This window comes from Amphiura filiformis, chromosome 12 (assembly GCF_039555335.1).
Source record: "Amphiura filiformis chromosome 12, Afil_fr2py, whole genome shotgun sequence".
NCBI lineage: Eukaryota > Metazoa > Echinodermata > Ophiuroidea > Amphilepidida > Amphiuridae > Amphiura > Amphiura filiformis.
Window position 1 is genome coordinate 53,434,150 of NC_092639.1, and position 18,884 is coordinate 53,453,033.

Here is an 18,884-nt window from a genome sequence, read left to right on the forward strand (position 1 = left end):
GCGCATTCTGCGTAGTACGCGCAGTGCTTTCGGACGCGTTTATTCTACTTGTGGGTTGTTGCATTTATATTTGCCTGCATTTTCCAAATTTTTAGTGACAATTTTGTTATAAATTTTTTCCTCGTGTATGAAATATGTTAATAAATGCGTATCACTTGTTGCTCGAGAAATTGTACAAAATAATGCACTTGTACTGAGATGTTGATGCGTCTAATGCACTTGCATTAAAACGTCTCAGTACAAGTGCATTATTTTGTACAATTTCACTCCCAGCAAGTGATACGCATGTATTAACCTATAATCAATGCACTCCGCCTACTTTTCTAACCGCATTTCTGATTGGCTGCTTTGATAAAGTAGTGTATGAGAGCACGGTGGCCGAGCGGAACGGGCTCCGAATCATAATCGGAAGGTTGCGGGTTCGAGCCCCGGCGACGCAATCGTCTCCTTTCCTTTACCTTTTTATGAAAATACTTGAATGCTGTCTTAGTTAACAACAAAAGAATACTTTTGTAACTACAGTGATATCTAACATGTCTAAGACCCACGGACTTGCTTTGAATATAAATAGTAACTTTTAAACGAAACTGTTGTTTTTAAAATCATGACCATGATGACATTTATTCTCTTCATTCAGTTTGCTATAAGATCATCAACCAAGACATTTATAGCTAAACGCTTATAAAATTTTAAACCCATATTAATCTAATTAAAAGGCCATTCATTTGCTATACAACGCCTCGTGGGCTATTCCATTTGAAATCCATACACATCCTTTGGATGACATGACCTTAATCTGCAATATAGGGAGTGTATATTTCAAATCGAGTCACCCACTCAGGTAGCCCGATAGGCCATGTCTGCCATCATATCCATAAGGGGTGTATGGATTTTAACTGGAATAGCCCATTGGCTCATCTGGAAATAAGGGAAAGGAATAGACAACATAATTAAAATTAAGCTGAAACATTATTGTTGGCATTAGCCCTGTTTATATTAATCTTGTGACAATTAGACCGATTGAACAAGCAAAGTGAATATTGCTTTGTGACACTACTGTGACATAGTCATTCTACTGATGGTTGGTTTCAGCGGATTCACCGATTAGTGCAAATTAGCTATTATAATACACATTTTATTGCTAATGATATGTCTGGTGTGCTCTCAGGTCCCACACAAAAATACTGTGCAAACGTTGTTATCCGAGCCCTTAAGATAATTTTGGAATGGTGCTACGATTTTAAAGCAAATAGAGGTTTATAGATTCTTTGACAACATTAGCGTACTAATTATCTCAAAATAATAGAGTTTTAAGTTGTAATATATAATTATTGGACGTTTTACAAAATTTCAACGTTGGCGCATGCATAGAACTGCTCTGGTGTGTCAGAGCATCCGTTCATACTGGTACCATTTGGACAGGTTCCCCAGTCGTTACCTGTTTTAGCAAAACAAGAAAATGTAAAAAAAAATGTGAAAAAAGGCTACATTTTTAATAAATCGAACAAAACACGTTATCATTTTGTCGTGTGTGTATTAAAAAAGATTTAATTGACGATTGAGACATAGTTTACCATGCAATTTACAAAATATTTAATCAAAATAAATCAAAATTGGTCAATAAATTTCCCTACAAGACAAATCTTTATGGAAACAAGTTGGAACTTTCAGTGTAGGAGCAAAATCAAATCAGTGCAATAAACCATTTCGGCATTTTACCGAAGACTACGTCATCACCGCGCCAATGCACACGCACGTTTTTACGTTACAATTCTCGAGTGTGCGCAATGAATATACATTTCGGTTTTGTTAACTATGAAATAAGAAACTCTTAAACACGAAATATTCTTCTTTAAAAGGGGAATTAAGATAAAACAACAAAGACCACACAGGAACGACTTCTGATTGGCTAAAATCAAGAGTAACAGTGTCATAGGTTTGGACCCTGAGGTCGTCACATTTTTGTACCATCGAACTGGCGTGTAGCCATGGCAACAGCTTCATAAACGCACCAGTTTAAATTCAACACATGTAAATCCACATAAAAATTAGCAAGGACACAAAATATGTAATCAAAATAATAAAATACAAATCAAATACAAATAGTCATACGTTTTATTAACTAAAAGCAATGATGTGTGATTTGCTCACAAGGACGCCCTTGATGTTTTTCGATTTTCTACTTCTGCATGATTGTAATACCCAATGTATTTAAATACCCTGTGAAAAATTAAGCCTGATGTGCTTTAATTACATAAATTTTGTTCGCAATTTCCCCCATAGTGCCAGCCCCCAATTGGTTTTCTTTCATTTACCTCATTGTTTCAGCTTGAAATGATAAAAAAAACTTCAACAGTTGTTACTAATAATATATTATGATTTTGTCAAAGTGAATAACTAATTAAAATTGGACAGAAATCACAAATTATGGCTTCAAATTGAAAAGATATTTTCATGGTATTAGGCTGATCAAAATTGCGTCATTAGTGTTGGGCGGTAGTTGTCCTCCGAATAGCAATTGGAGTATCGCGGGCCTACTCTCCATTCCAGAAAAATACAGCACTAATTTTTTGGGATTAAACATAATTATTGTCAACTTCTGCCAAATGAAACACAGCTCAATCCTAATCATTCACTTAGTTCTAACTGGCAATAAAAGTTGAATTTCACTATTTAGCCAAATTTATGAATAAGGGCCAAAACATTTTAGGGTTTTTTTACATGTTGTGTAAAGACCTGCACGAAGTCTAATTTCAATTTATGCATTCTAATTTTTGGAAAAGGCATGTTTCATTCTTATAATCAATCATTTAATTAGAAGTAACACAAAAAAGTGAAAATTAGAGCAAAATTACGACATATAATCAAGATTTTGAATGCGTAGACTTTGATTTTTGGGACTCGATTGTCAGAAAACATGCCGAAAATGCTTATTGTTGGCTCTTTTTTCAAGACATTAGTAAAATAGTGAACTTTTTCTTTTATCTTCAGTACTAAATGAATGATTGAGCTATATTTCACTTTGCAGAACTTGCTAATATTTTTTCATCCCCCAAAAATAATACTGTATTTTTCTGGAATGGAGAATCAGTATAACGATGTAGTTGCGCAGTAACGATGTATGCCCAACGTCGTGACTTGTACTGTTTAAGGGTTGAATCACAAAGGCTTTAGGAAATTTTCGTAATAAACTATTGCCAACAGGCCACCTACCTGTGTTATACTTCCATTGGATGACGCAATGTTTACACGTGACACCAGCTGGTAGCTGGATCTGGAATTTAATCTTTCCTTTTTGAGAGCCAATATTAAACCGGGTCTCTGACTTGATGTTCTTTAAGAGATGTTCATCTAAACATGCGTGAGTCAGTTTAGTGTCACGGCTGTCTCTGGCGCAGAGACGGAATTCAATCCAACCGTAGTGGTTGGCTGTAACTTCGGGCTGCAGAATTAGAAACATAGCATTTTCAATATGGCCAAAACGAAAATGATTTTTAACAACGATATCATTGCAGTAGAGCAAAGATCCTGGGGGAAGTATGCAATTATATGGGGGAAAAAGGTACATCAAAAGCAAACGGATTTTATAATTAATAAAAATTCCCTTTAAAAGGGAAAGCCAGCCTCAATGTAGAAGAGGTCTTGTAATTAGTTTTGGTCAATGTGAAAGGCATTTTTAGGATCACGCTTACATCTACATGACAGTCCACCAAACCATCAACGATGAGAACATGCACACTGAAACAGCAGAAAACATTAATTCCTAATCTCATGTCAACTCTTTTAATTCATTACATGTACTCCAAATTGTTCTGGTCTGTTTGTTTTGTTGTTGTTGTTGTTGTTGTTGTCGTTGGTTTTTTTGTCTTTTCAGCTTTTTACCCACGATATCTCAATTTCCAATTTTGTAATACCAGAACTTACGAACTCAATATCTTCGCTTAAGAATGTCCGATTTCACTGCTTTCGATATATACACTGCCGGTTTGAGTTAACTTACATGTACATTTTATTTTAAAATAACTTAATTAATTCGCAATGTATAGTTTAAGCCTACTATATTATAATAGATAGTGGCCAGCACATTTATAAAGGACTGGTTACTCACTACAATCTTCACTCTTAAACTGTGTTTTTCTGAATGTGCTGATCATGTTGATTGCTAGTCGGAAACTCCTGCGAAGCTATGGACATGGCATCTTACATACTCCATTCTATAACAGTCTGCCTAGTGCCTTGTGTGTTTTCTCTTCAATCATTTTGTTGAATGTAATTTTATGAATCAAATAGTTATGTGTCATTTTATTTATAATAAAGAAGTTATTAAATTAATGAAGTAAGACAATTTATTTATCTATAAGTGCATGTCAAATGGGGTACATTGTTCAATACTATATGCATAAATTATGCCCATATTATAGCTAGGCCCTAAAAACTTTATTTTGCATCGGATTTTTCCCGTTGAAAAGACAAAACTGATGTTTATGATAGCAACCATTTCATCAATAACATTTTGAGTCATTTTTATCCATAAAACGACACAGGATATGATAGATAACTACTTTCACATCAATATGGTCCATATGATCACAGATTGTTGAGAATCTGTGATATGATCCGGGGATATGATGAAGATTTTGATTCTATAGATCTGTTATCAACATGATATCACGCTGTTCAGTGGTCAAGGAGTAAGGACCCCCGGTCAAGGACACTGATATGACATCATAGGTGATGTCAGATTTTCTTCTGCTGACCATATGATGCTATATATATTAACTATTATTGTTACATTTAGGCCTTTAAACTTTTAAAGTCATAATTAATTAGTTCAAACATAACTTTGGTAATACTCACTCGTTTTCGTTCGTTGAAACGGCAAAACATACTTACTTTTCCTAACAAATCGAATTAAAATATTTAAAAAAAATTTAACCACAAAAGTTAAAAAAAAAATCATTCCAATACCACTAAAATATAATCTCTTGAGTAAACTGACCCCAAACCTGAAACAGGTACCAGCCCCGAATGGGCTGGCGAAAAGACTAGACTGTACACTTCATGATAAAACGACAGTGTCCATTTAGCCTCCTCGAGATAAAAACGTCCGCGTGTGATAGACGCGCGATTGAAAGGCGTTGTGGTTGTAGGGTGCAGTCGCTTCTCTTCACATCGCGATATTTTTCATTGCCTTTGATCACGGTAGTCTCACAGGAGGACGCTAGGGGAGACCGGGGATGGTTGTTACAAAATTTACATTTTATGCTACATCAACTAGCGAAATGCTTCGTTTTTTCTTATGTTGCATCTGATGATACACTAGTTTGTTATCTATAAACTTATGCTGTAAAAACTTGTAAATCTAGAACAGGTAATTAATTACAGATTAATTAATGAAGTCAAAAAAATGTAACAATTTACCCCATATACGGGTACATTGTTACACCATGCAGGGTAAGTCGTTACAGTATTATAAACATGTAATATATCCATAATGTAGAACACCCAACAGACACAATAATGTTTTTATAATGGAACAACATGAGCTGTAACAATTGTTAATAAACATGATGTATCCATTAAGTGACCTTTTACCTTTAACTTTAATTCTTAAACATGTACTAGCACAACTATTCTAATCACTGTCATATCATATGAAAAGGTTTGACTACAAAAACGATTCTCTTTAATGCATCTATACAGTTTCCAACTCGATACACCCAAATACACAGACATTTCCAAACACAGCGAGTCTAGCCTCTACGCAGTCTATGTTATACTACACGGTTGTGTGCATAGCATCATAAGAGCTATGTGAGATCTAGTGGAAAATAGGCATCTGTGATTGATTTTTGTCAAAACCTCAAATGTTCCCCTCATCCCATCAGATTTTTTCTATTACGAACGAAAGCTAACACTTTCCCCTAAAAACATCTTTTTTTCATTTAGTCTGATAAAAACTACCAATCCAAGCACAATATTTTGACCAAAATGTAGGTTTTAACAGTCAAAACATTAAGTGTTACTTATGTTGTCTATTATACTAGCTTAATTTTCAATGAGCAATGGCCAATTCTCTTTAAATTGCAAATCTTGTGCAAAAAGTTACTATTTTCGCTTGTTTTTTTATCATATGGTTGTAAATTCAATAAACTATAACTTTGCTAAAGAGCGGTTACAAATTGATATGGACCAATAAGTTTAATCAGAACCTGTGTCCATTTCGTCAAGTTGACACTCATCACAAAAGTATAGCTTGCTCCTCCCTCTGTCATGTCTGTGCAATGGGCTATTACAGAAATTAACGGCACCTACCCTATAGAAGACTTGGGATTCCCAAAATAAATTTTTTTTGATTTACGAGGTTAGATGTGTCAAATTTGTCTTCTATAGGGTATGTACCTTTTATTTCTGGAAAAGCCCATACAGAGCAGGGTCACGTGACACAAAACTTCGGACGCTGTGAGAGGTTGCATATCAATCTTCTGTCACAGTTCAATAACAGAGATGCAAGAGTGAAGCTAAAGCAGCAGGCAGAGTTGGGGGTATGAGGCTATTATTGAGTTAGTTTCCAATATTCTAATAAAGTTTGGTTATTTCTTCATCATGTAGGCCTTAATTTACACGAAATTAGGATTAGGGTTAGGGTAAGGGTTATTAGAAGGATAATGGTTACGTTTGGGTTCGGATTAGCGTATACGAAATCATTTACGTGGAGTATCAACTTAAGATTTTTTTTCGGTTTTTTTTTTTTTTTTTTTTTATTAAGCATATATAAAGATTTTAAAAAACGAGTTTGAAGAAAATTTATCTTCGAGTCCCAATTTTTTTTCTTGAGAAAAAGGCTGTTTTGTGATTTTTCTTCCATAGATGACAATGTTAAAACTATTTTTGTTTTTATCCGTTTGTCAAAATGGAGACTCGGATGGCTTTCAAAATAGAGTACCACGTGCCCACGGATATGATGATTGATATAAAAAAGTTTGAAATTGACAACCAAAATCCGAAATATTTTTCATTTTATACCAAGAGAGATTTTCCAATTCAGAACAAAATATTTGATGTGCATTTTACGAAAAATGTCAATTTTAAGCTGTTGAAATCCAAAACGGAAACAAATTTCGTTCCTTCAGGTTGCAAGAGATACGATGTGCATAGAAATGGTCAAAGAGTGTGCTTTTCTAGCACTTTGGAGAAAATCATATTTTCAAATTAATGCAGATATCCCGTTTTGTCGGTTGCGTAGGTCTATACATTTTTAAACATTGGATATTGATAAACTAATGATTGATGATCGATAATTGTTTATAGATAATTGATTATCGATAATCGATAATTGATTATCGATAATCGATAATTAATTAGCCATAATTAATTCCACGCACAACCCCCCCATACCCAGAAGGAAATCATCCTTAGCGATTCCCAGTTTTGTCGGTTGCGTAGGCCTATACATTGAATAATTGTTAAATGATTGATTATCGATTATTGATGATCTATAATCGATAATTGATTATCGATAATCAATACCCCTCCCCCCCCCCCCACCCCCAGTATCCACAAGGATATCATCCTTAGCCATTTGAACATGAGAGTCTGTTTCATCATTTGCGTGTTAGGATTTAGAATTTAACTGAACGTTGATAACTGATTGATCATTGATTATCGGTTATCGACTATCTATAATTATATCTCCTCCCCCACCCACACAAACTCAAACACTACTTAACTATGGCATCTACTAGCGTGGTCGGAAATGGTTCTGCATTATGAAATATTTTTTTTGGGGGGGGATAAATTTTGGGCTATTACAGAAATTAACGGCACCTACCCTATAGAAGACTTGGGATTCCCAAAATAAATTTTTTTTTATTTACGAGGTTAGATGTGTCAAATTTGTCTTCTATAGGGTATGTACCTTTTATTTCTGGAAAAGCCCAATGTATGTGAGACCACCCTTTGCAGTCCATGTATTGGACCTACTCTTCCCTTGGAGCAGAATTTGAGAACCGGGGGAAGTGTAACAACTTACCCACATGGCATTTTATGAATAAAAACACATGTACTTCGCCCGTAGGGTAGAACGACAAGTCATGACCTCAGGCTATTTTAGACACATGTTTACTCTATATTCACACAAATTTATATCTGATATGAAAATTTACTAGGATGATCGGAAAAAAGTTGTTGACTTAATTTTCTAGGGATAAAACATATCTAATTCTCGAAGTGCAGTATCAGCAGGATATCTGTAAGCTTTAATATGATGACAATGAGAGAGCCCCCCGTGTTCCATCTGAACAAACGGAGCACTTTCATAGGCGTAGATCCCGGGAGATGGGGGGATTTATCCCCCCAATATTTTACCAGGGGGGGATGCTCCATACAATCATCCCCCAATGTTGACGCCTGAATATGGGTTTCTGACCAAATTAACCTCATATTTACCCATTTTAGGCCCAAAAGTGCAAATTTTCGCGCCCATTTATTCCACTTTTGCACCTTATTTCATCAGTTTAGCTTCAAAATAGCAAAATTTTTATACCATGAACTTATTCTGTCTCCAAAAGGTGCTGCATTCACCATACTTGAAAGATTTTTTTCCAACCCCATCCCCCCAATGTCAAAAAGAAATCTACGCCACTGAGCACTTACCCGTGTAACAACTATCCCCGGTCTCCCCTACTGTATTCTGGATGAACCCACATGGACAATACATACAGTAGGTATGAACAGAGATTTTAATTATCTACCGCGGGGTTTCTTCTTCTCTTTTGTTTTCTTCTTCCTCTTCTTGTCCTTTTACTTTTCTTTACGTTATCGTATTTCTGCTTTTCGTCGTTTCATTTTCTTCCTTTCTTTTCCCATGTTTCGCTTGTTTCTTCTCTTCCTTTTCTGCATCTCCTTTTTTCTTCCACTTCTCATCTTCCTATTTCTTTTCAACTTCTCTTCTTTTCGGATGCTTCTTTTTCTTCTCCTTTGTCTTCTGTATTCAGCTCCTTTGTTGTCTGTTCACGGTTGTTTGATGTGACCCTTTATTGGTTTTTTTCAAACAAAATATCATGTACTACCTCAATAAAAGCGGTGTCATGCTAATGTGTACAGATGCTTTTGAGTCAACTTCAACTGTAATGTCCCGTTATTTACAACATTATTCACTTTCAAAGCATTTTTGAAGCTTTTTCGGATATAAAATATATCTATTTATGACAAGATTTAGTTACTGAAAATTACTCTTTCAAGCTTTTAATACAAATATTTCCTATCATTTTTTGATGAAATATGTTCATAAAATTTCTTTGTTCCTTGTTTCATCTATTCCATCTGTTTTAATAGCAGTAATGATTACCTACCCCTTGCAAATTACGAAATATTATTTAGGATAAATAGCGCCACCTATAGTTTGCATTTGCTTAATAATGAAGCCAATTCAATATACATCAAACAAACGTGTGTTACCAGCTACATATTTCATTCTCCTCCTTCTTTTACATCTTTAGGTTTATAATAATACAACCTTTTTTAATCACATCATACCTACCACTAATTCAACCACCTGACCAGCGAAGTAAGTCCGTGAGATAATTTCAGTATCATATCTGCCACCATCTTCATGTTCACGAGGTTCAGCATCGGCCCAGTTGTCACCACATACACCGCATTTACCACCGTTTGAACCCCATTGAACCTAAAAGAGAAGAGGAAGAGCATCATTCAACAGGCTTAAAACTGTAGTCTTACTCGTCCTATAGACGAATCCAACGAGCCAAGTCATGGTCAGGATTTGGTCGGCCATTATTGGGTCCCCGCAGCACCAAACTGGTGTTGTGACTGCCCAATTGGGTGGATTGAAGCCGCTTAAAATTCTTTTGTGTTGTAAACTGTCATCATTCTTTTAACTAACACGGGTGATAGAATGCAGTTTAAAATACCCTCCAAGGCCGCATCATTTCACATTTTAGGTGTGATGGAGCCGACGGGGACCCAGCTTTGGCTGCCATTGAGGTGTAGGAATGCGTGAAATTGGATTCGTCTATACTTTAGCCTGTAATATAGGCTATACATTACATAATGAGTTAAGGACGCTCAGTGATTCGCTTAATCCGAAATTCTAAAAAAAAAAAGTCAAAAATCAGATTTGTGCAGATGTTGTCCTGTCATGATGGGGCAGAATAGTTATAAAACAGTCATATTCATAAATCTACTATAATATGCTTACTCTGTCCTGCCAGGACATAAGGAAGTAATGACCAATTTAAAAAAAAGATAAATTTGTTTGATTTGTTAAATATAGAAGAAAATGTTAAGATTACTTGACGATTTATTAAGTTTATTAGTTGTAATTTATCAAATACAAGCAACTTTCTTTAAAGATGATGGCCAATTTGCCTGAAATTATCAAAACAATAGGCAATTATTTGGTCATTGCTTCCTTTTGTTATGGTTTTTCAGAGATTGTCCTATACTTTCTATGTACAAATTTAAGGAAGCAAGTATTCAACATGATATTTTTCAACTTTTTGGAGACATAACCAAGGTATACTTTTATTCAGGTGGAAGATACTTGTATATAGGTGTAATATAAGCAATAAAACACATTTTGAAAACAATGGTCATTAGTTCCTTTTGTCATCCAGCGCTAGCGTCATTATTCCTATATCTTCTTGTCAGAAATTGCCATTATAGCAATGTGAAGCCACTAGTTCTTCAACAGCATTATGGCGATATTGTTTCGCCGTGTTTAATAGTTTCGAGATAAAGGCCGAGCACTCAGGCTAAATATAGCATACCATCTACGATAGATGGATACGTTTCTTTAACACTACGCATACGCATGTGCCGCTGCCATTCATCAGCTGAAATGACTCATTTTACGATATGTGCATGCTCATTACACTCTTTAACGTTACCTACTCAAGAAAATTCGATTTTTTTTTTGGTTTTGTTTTCAATACGCAGGCTGGGTTTTCAATACGCAGACTGAAGCTTATCATATTCTTTCAGCACATATATTCAACTGCAAGTCTTACTAAAGTTGATTACAAATACACAAAATAACAAAATATTATTTCGAAATTATGTCATCATCTCGAAATTATCTCATAATCTCGAAATTATGTCGTCACTTATGTTGTCATTTATCTCATCATCTCGAAATTATGTTGTCATTTATGTCGTCATTTATCTCGTCATCTCGAAATTATGTCGTCGTCTCGAAATTATCTCATCGTCTTGAAATTATGGTTGTCACTTATGTTGTTATTTATCTCATCTCGAAATTATGTTGTCATTTATGTCGTCATTTATCTCGTCATCTCGAAATGATGTCGTCACCTCGAAATTATCTCATCATCTCGAAATTATGTCGTCACTTATGTTGTCATTTATCTCATCATCTCGAAATTATGTTGTCATTTATGTCGTCATTTATCTCGTCATCTCGAAATTATGTCATCTCGAAATTATCTCATCATCTCGAAATTATGTTGTCACTTATGTTGTCATTTATGTCGTCATCTCGTCATGTCCCTTCATCCCCTGCATAAGTGGCCATTTTGGATGAATGCAGATTAGGCACTGTTCCACTACTTGGATTTTCCGGGGATTTTGATATGTTTTGTGTGAGCTTTTGTTAATGGATTCCATTGCAATTAATGGTGCGTGATCTCATAATTTGACTGGGGCTATATGGTCAAAGATTGATGCCTATATTATTATTCTATAACTATGCATATTAAAGCAGAAGCCTTTGAACTCATCTTGTTAACGGGTTGAAATTTTCTGTAGAAAAAAATCTACCTAAAGTGTCACAACCGATTATCTAAACACAATAATGTTCTACGGTCAACGCTTGATGTCAGATGTCCTATATTATTGTTCAGAAGTGCGTGGGAAAATAACACGACATAACCAGGCGATACAAGTTAAGAATATCAATATGTAAATATCTTATCACATTAGAAACGAGTCCATATTGTATTGATGGATAAAGCAACAAACAGAAACAAAAACTTATATGAACTGCTCAACTTTGCAGTACCCGATAATATTTATGATATTGCACAAAATGGCCAAAATGGTGTTATTTTTAGCCCCTGTCGCCGAGGAACTATAGGCCCACTCATAACACGCGATTGCGGTAATATACAGGGTGCCCAGAATGATCTATACCGGGAAAGTTGAATTTGTAAGGTATGAAGAGCATTGCATGCTATTGGTCGTATTGTCATTACGTTTCACTACCTGGAGAGAATTGATCAAAAATTGAATTCCCTCCTGAGGTTGGTACATGTCAATGAGTTGACCAGATCACAAGGATATCATATAGCTATTGGCAGTATATATAACACAAATGGTCAATGAGTTACATTAAAATAACCTTGTGTGGTATTTAGTTCCCAGGAAGTGAATTTTGCATGAGGCAATTTGTGGTTAAATGTTGATCCCTCACTACAAGAGTTATTACCGTCGATTTGGTTGAAAAAGGAGGTGAGACATGATCAAACCTCTCCAGGTAGCAAAACGTAATGTTTCAGATTTTAAAATTGGCCATTTATAATAGAAGTTACAGAACTATGGGTAAAAATGGTGAATTCCAACTGTTGACAAAATATTTTGCCGAACTGTTTGCCCAAAATATTTGACAATAACGTTTAAAAAACGTATTCATGATCTTTATATAACCCGACATTTAAATGTTATTAAAAAGTTTTGAAAAAACATTTTAAGAACATTTTTGTGTTTGCTGGGATGAGGCATTTTTATTGTATTTGTTTGTTATTTTATTTCTTCTTTAAGGTGGTACTACACCCCTGGCCAATTTTGTGCCCATTTTTGCATTTTTCTCAAAAATTATAGCCCGTTGGAGACAAATAAGATGTGTATATTATATAGGGGCAAGGACTACAACTACTGCACTGGAAATTCAGCAACTCAAGGCAAGTAGTTATTGATTTATTGATCAAATATTGGTTTTCCTTATTTTTGACTGTAACTCCACAACTGTTGTCTGTGCTGAAATAAAATTTCCAGTGCAGTAGTTGTATTCCTTGCCCCCTATAATATATATATCTAGCTTGTCACCAATACGCTATAATTTTTGAGAAAAATGCAAAAATAGGCACAAAATTGGGCAGGTGTAGTACCACCTTGACCTGTTCTTACTTTCACAAAATAGTTGATATCTATCGATTATTTATGATTTTAGGAAGCAATTCTTGTAATGAATAAAGGATTTGTTACGCTTGAGTGACCTAATACTATTCTTCCTTTTACGGCACTTTTGAAGATAATTATTTAGGGCTGTTGTCGAGTAGAATTTTCATTCTTAAATCTTAAGATCCGACATCGGCAAGTTGTCGACAACTAATAATAAGTTCAGAGACCACGTTATGTGTCGTTTATTTACATCAAAATATAACTGTCAATTACTCGTAATTATATCGGTAACTTACCACTACGTAATGAAGTCTATTTATACACCCATCATTGTCATCTCTTGCTCAATTAACACTTTTTATAACTAGAAGTTATTTCATGATAAATAATTGTGATCTTAAGCTTAATCTGTAATATTTGTAATGACTAGTCTTTGTCGACAATTAGTCCGAACAACTGCTTTGTCGACAACAGCCCTATAAATTTGCGGTGTGTGAGTTTCATCATTTGAATTGCAGGCAGAGGTTGATCTGTCATAAAAGTATAGAGACGATTCGTCATGCAGTAGTGCCGCAGCATGTAGTTATATCCACAGTATTGGCAAACCCGAGCTACTTTATAAAGGTGAAGATTAAATTTGCAGCAAAACCTGTGAGAATAATTACATAAAAGTACGTTTTTAAACCGAAATATCTGAACTCGCCCCTTCCATATAATATCAATGTCATGCCAAAGCAAATCAAGCTATTTCAATGAAATTAACAGAATAAGTTGGTGACATATATTTCATTGCATTTCACGTATCAAAATTTGATACACTGTTAATGTTATATTTTCAATATTTTTTCAAACACCGTATAGATCACTCTGGGACACCCTGTACATGTACAAAGGCTACATAATTATCATGTTTAGGAAATGAACCGCATTTTGCGATGGTACAATACAGCGATATCATTTTCCAGATATTACTTAATAATATAAAGTATATTTATTCATCCTTCCTGTGATTTGGTGGTTTTTTTTAAGGGGGTACTACACCCTACTACAAGGACTATAACTACTGCATTAAAAATTCAGCAACTCAAGGCAAGTAGTTATTGATTTATTGATCAAATATTGGTTTTCCCTCTTTTTTGACTGTAACTCCACAACTGCTGTCTGTGCTGAAATAAAATTTCCAGTACAGTAGTTGTTGACCTTGCCCCTATAATATACATATCTTACTTGTCACCAATGCGCTTTAATTTTTGAGAAAAATGCAAAAATAGGCACAAAATTGGGGGCAGGGGTGTAGTACCCCCTTAATGTGTTTTGATGGAAAACAAATAAACTTTAAACTTTGAAGAAAGCTTCAAATACGTATTTTAAAAACAAGTTTTAAGTTAAAACTTATGACAAGTTTTAAAAGGGCATTTGGTGATCCACAGCCTCATCCCCCAACTTTCTCCAAAAAAATGAGATTTTTATACCATCGGAAGCCTCTGGCTACATAATGTTTATGTACCAGCAATTTCTTGCAGATTAATTCGTTTATCAAAAATATCATCAAATTTGAATTTCGTTCTGGTATACCAGAACGAAATTACAACAGTGGCCTATGGAGCAGTGCTCATGCATAACTCGCAAACGCAAAACCGATATCAACTGAAATTTTGGGAATAAGCTTTTTTCGTGGATATCTACTGACAAATGTCATGAAACGAGGATGTTAGGATCACGAAATCCTCCTTTAAGTTAAAAATTATGAGCACAAGACGTCAGGGGTGTCAAAAGTGATATTGTTGAACCTATTGCACAAAAGAGACAAATTGATAAAAAAAAAAGTAAAGGAGTCGATCCTGTATAAACAGTGATCGGAGTGCCCATCTCTCTTTCATTGGCGATTGGGCCAGACTCCTCCATGTAATGTTGCTATAGGGGATCGCTACACCTCCTCTACAGCGAGTCTGTTACCTTCCCAGCATTTAAGAATGCCGGTACCCATTTAAACACCTGGGTGGAGAGGAGTAATCGAAATAAAGTGTCTTACTCAAGGGCACAACACGATGGCGTCGCCGGGGCTCGAACCCGCAACCTTTCGATTATGAGTCAGTGCCCGTTCCGCTAGGCCACCGTGCTCCCAAATTGATAAATTCAGTATTAAATAAGCTGAAAACGTTTCAGTCTCTGTTTAACAGAATAAAATACTGTGTCTGACATGATATGGATGGGCCTACTCAAATGCCCCGCCAAATGCAAGATGGTAATGAACCTCGCCCTTATTGCATTATGTCAAGTAAACATGGAAGATGGGCTAAGTATATGCAAGTTGTGAACTTGACATTCACAGGAGTATTATCAGGGCGTGACACTCGTATTCAATCCATGTATAAAAAGAAAAATCACTTCACTGGCGATTAACGATACGATGCGCCTCTAGCGGTTTCTGGAAAAAGGCCAAAATACACAGTGCATCGTGTGAAAAAGTTGACACATCTAAAGCCAGCGTAATGCAAATGCTACACATCATGTCATGGTGTCCGCAACGCAAACTAAAACAGCAATTTAAGTAGGTGATCCATTTATATTTATCACAACAGAATCCTTCGCTGTTTTCAACATTATAATTATAACACTCGCTTGAAATCCAATGGTGGTTAGAACGGTCGATGTCGACCCTGTAGGTCAAGTACTGGCAACAGCAACCGCTGGCGACGCATCGTATTGTGAATCGCGAGAATTGACGCGTAATGTTTTAATTGACGTACCCTGTTTATCCCTTGATTTTTGATTGATAGTTGCTGTGCATTAAGGGATGGGGTATGGACGTTTGGACAGTATTTTTGTGGGACATGAGAGCACATCAGGCATATCGAATTGCATTCTGAATACGAAGATAAATAATTTTGATTTTTTGAAATTCGCAATGTAATAACACATTTTCTGGCAAATGATTAAAAATTGACATTTTTGATATTTAACAGTACTAAAATTACACTTTATAAATCTGATGATTTATACTTAAAGTGAAAAGCCGACGATCAATTGAAAATTTTGACCTCTCAAAATTGAAGATATAGAATTTTTTCCCAAAAGCACCAATAAAAATTAGATTTTTTTAAGGAAAAAAATGCATATCTATAATATGAAAGGTCAAAATTTCATTTGATTGTCGGCTTTTCATCCCACCTACATACACTTTCAGTACATATCATTAGATTTATAAAGTTTACTTCGAGGACTGTTAAATATCAAAAATTTAACAAATATCAATTTGTCATAAAATTTGTATTATATCGCGAATTTATTTGATATCAGAAGGACATTCCTCGTATTCAGAATTCCATTCGATAGGTCTGGTGTACTCTCAGCTCCCACAAAAAATGCTTGAAAACGTCGCTAAACGTTGATATCCCATTCCTTAATATTAGCAGTCTTAGTTGTACTTAAAGTGTAGGTAGCTGGGATGAACAGCCAACGTCAATTGAAAATTTTGATCTTTCATATTGAAGATATGCAACAAAATTGATCGTCGGCTTTTCATCCTTGCTACGTACACTTTAAGTACATTATCATTAGATTTATAAAGTTTACTTCGATGACTGTTATATATCAAAAATAAAAATTTATAATCATTTGCAGTAAAATGTTTATTACATCACGAATGTCAAAAAATCGAAATTATTTGATATCAGAAGGATATTCTTCTTATTCAGCAGTGTACTTCGGTTATATTTATAAAATAATGCGCTTTTATAAATACGCACGTGACCACCTCCGCGCTGCCATAACAGTTAGTAGACGGTAAATCTCGAAGTGACCTTCTACATAGCGGTTGGTCTTTCTATGGTCTCTTCTACTTTGTTCAACTTTTGTAAACGTTTCCGTCGTTGAATATTTTTTTCCGTCGTCAAATACTTTCAAAATGTTGTATTTGATAACATATTACAAATTCAGAACCCCCCCAATGTGTAATAATTTTGCTATTCAATTAATACTTAAATCTTAGTTCCTATCCTTTTCTGTATAGACGAATCTCATTTCACGCATTCCTACACCTCAATAGCAGCCATAGCTCGGTCCCCGTCGGATATTTTCCACCTAAAATATGAAATGATGCGTCCTTGGCGGGGATTTTAAACTGCATTTCATCACCCGTGATACGATTAGACAATAGAATGACGAAAGTTTACAACACAATACAACATAAACATCGATTTTAAGCCGCTGTAATCCACCCAATTGTGCAGACACAACACCGGTTTGGTGCGCCGGGGAAAGTCATGGCCGACTAAATTCTGACCATCACTTGGCTCGTGAGATTCGTCTATAAAGGCCCCGCATGCTTTTATCGATAGGCTCCAAACAAAGGATTTGAACCGTTGTCCTACACCGTAATCATGGCGCAGTGCAGTCCATTCAATCAAATGTTGTCATCAAGTGAACCTATTTGATCGTAATGCATTTGTTATGTGTGTGAGACGAGCTGTCGCGGTAGATTGCAATTATGCTTTTGTTGAATGCATTTGAGAAGTACACTTTCAGGATGCAATTCGATACGTCTGATGTGCTCTCATGTCCCACAAAAAATACTGTCCAAACGTTGCTACCAGAAAAAAGCGCCTCGACCCACCGACCGACCGATCCTTTTTTTTCAAACCAAGTGAGGCCAAACATACACTTTTTTGGAATAAAATTTTAGGACATCAAAAGATATTTGAACGAAAAACTTTCCTACTTACCCCCTTTCCTCCGCAATAAGTCTCCATATCATTGTAGTCTTTCTGCTCCTCTGGGACATCGTATCCTTGTCTCCATTCAGTGCCTCTACCTGGTGGATCCCAGAAACGACCGTGGGCATCCACATACACCGCAACCAACACTAACAATATCACACACTTCGCCATGACTCAGTTTTAGCGCGGAAGATGATCGATGAAACAGTAAAAGTTTTCTCACCTAACTGATTCTTATATACACATTACAAAGTGCGTTGATAAACTTTGATAACGTATTGAGTGATAACGCGTATAAGAGGGGCGTGGTTTGTTTGGTACTTGCTTGGACTCTGTCAAATTGACAAGTGTCTACTAGTCTCGAGCCCAGACTGCATGTGGTTGTTAGGAACGACGAGTGTTAAAAACCCGCTGTGAAGGATACTATGTTTATACATGTATGTCTAAACTGTTTTTGTGTAAACATCTCTTAAGGGATCCGGAATGAGCATTTTGAGCGCTTCGGCAGTATTTTTGTGGGACATGAGAGCACATCAGACATATCGAATTGCATTCTAAATACGAAGAATGTCTTTCTGATATCAAATAATTTTCATTTTTTGAAATTCACGATATGATTCAAATTTTATTACAAATTATTTAAACTTGATATTTTTCCCATTTTTGATATATAACAGTCCTCGAAGTAAATTTTATAAATCTAATGATATATTCTTAAAGTGTACGTAGCTGGGAGGAAAAGCCGACGATCAATTGAAAATTTTTGACCTTTCATATTGAAGATATGGATTTTTACCCAAAAGGAGTTTTTTTTTTGGTGTTTTTTTTGAAAAAATCCATATCTGCAATACGAAAGGTCAAAATTTTCAATTGATCGTCGGATTTTCATCCTACCTACATACACTTTAAGTATAAATCATCAGATTTATAAAGTTTACTTCAAGTACTGCTAAATATCAAAAATATCAATTTTTAATCATTTGCCATAAAATGTGTATTACATTGCGA

General features: G+C 35.4%; 1 protein-coding gene across 1 annotated transcript; it reads right to left on the minus strand.

Moving 5' to 3' along the window:
• Nucleotides 1–700: 700 nt before the first annotated feature.
• Nucleotides 701–18,054, minus strand: LOC140166404 (uncharacterized). The gene is made up of 4 exons (XM_072189861.1): nucleotides 17,883–18,054; nucleotides 9,542–9,688; nucleotides 3,214–3,442; nucleotides 701–1,438 (listed from the first exon to the last, which is right to left on the minus strand). The coding sequence occupies exons 1-4, from the start codon at nucleotides 18,045–18,047 to the stop codon at nucleotides 1,341–1,343; spliced, it is 639 nt and encodes a 212-aa protein (XP_072045962.1). The 5' UTR covers nucleotides 18,048–18,054; the 3' UTR covers nucleotides 701–1,340.
• Between the last annotated feature and the right edge of the window lie 830 nt (nucleotides 18,055–18,884).

Coding starts and splice junctions, on each gene's coding strand:
- LOC140166404 (XM_072189861.1), bottom strand. CDS start 18,047: ATGGCGAAGTGTGTGATATTGTTAGTGTTGGTTGCGGTGTATGTGGAT. Junction 9,689..17,882: donor CTTATTGCGGAGGAAAGGGG/GTAAGTAGGAAA, acceptor CTTCTCTTTTAG/GTTCAATGGGGTTCAAACGG. Junction 1,439..3,213: donor CCAATGGAAGTATAACACAG/GTAGGTGGCCTG, acceptor TTGCTAAAACAG/GTAACGACTGGGGAACCTGT.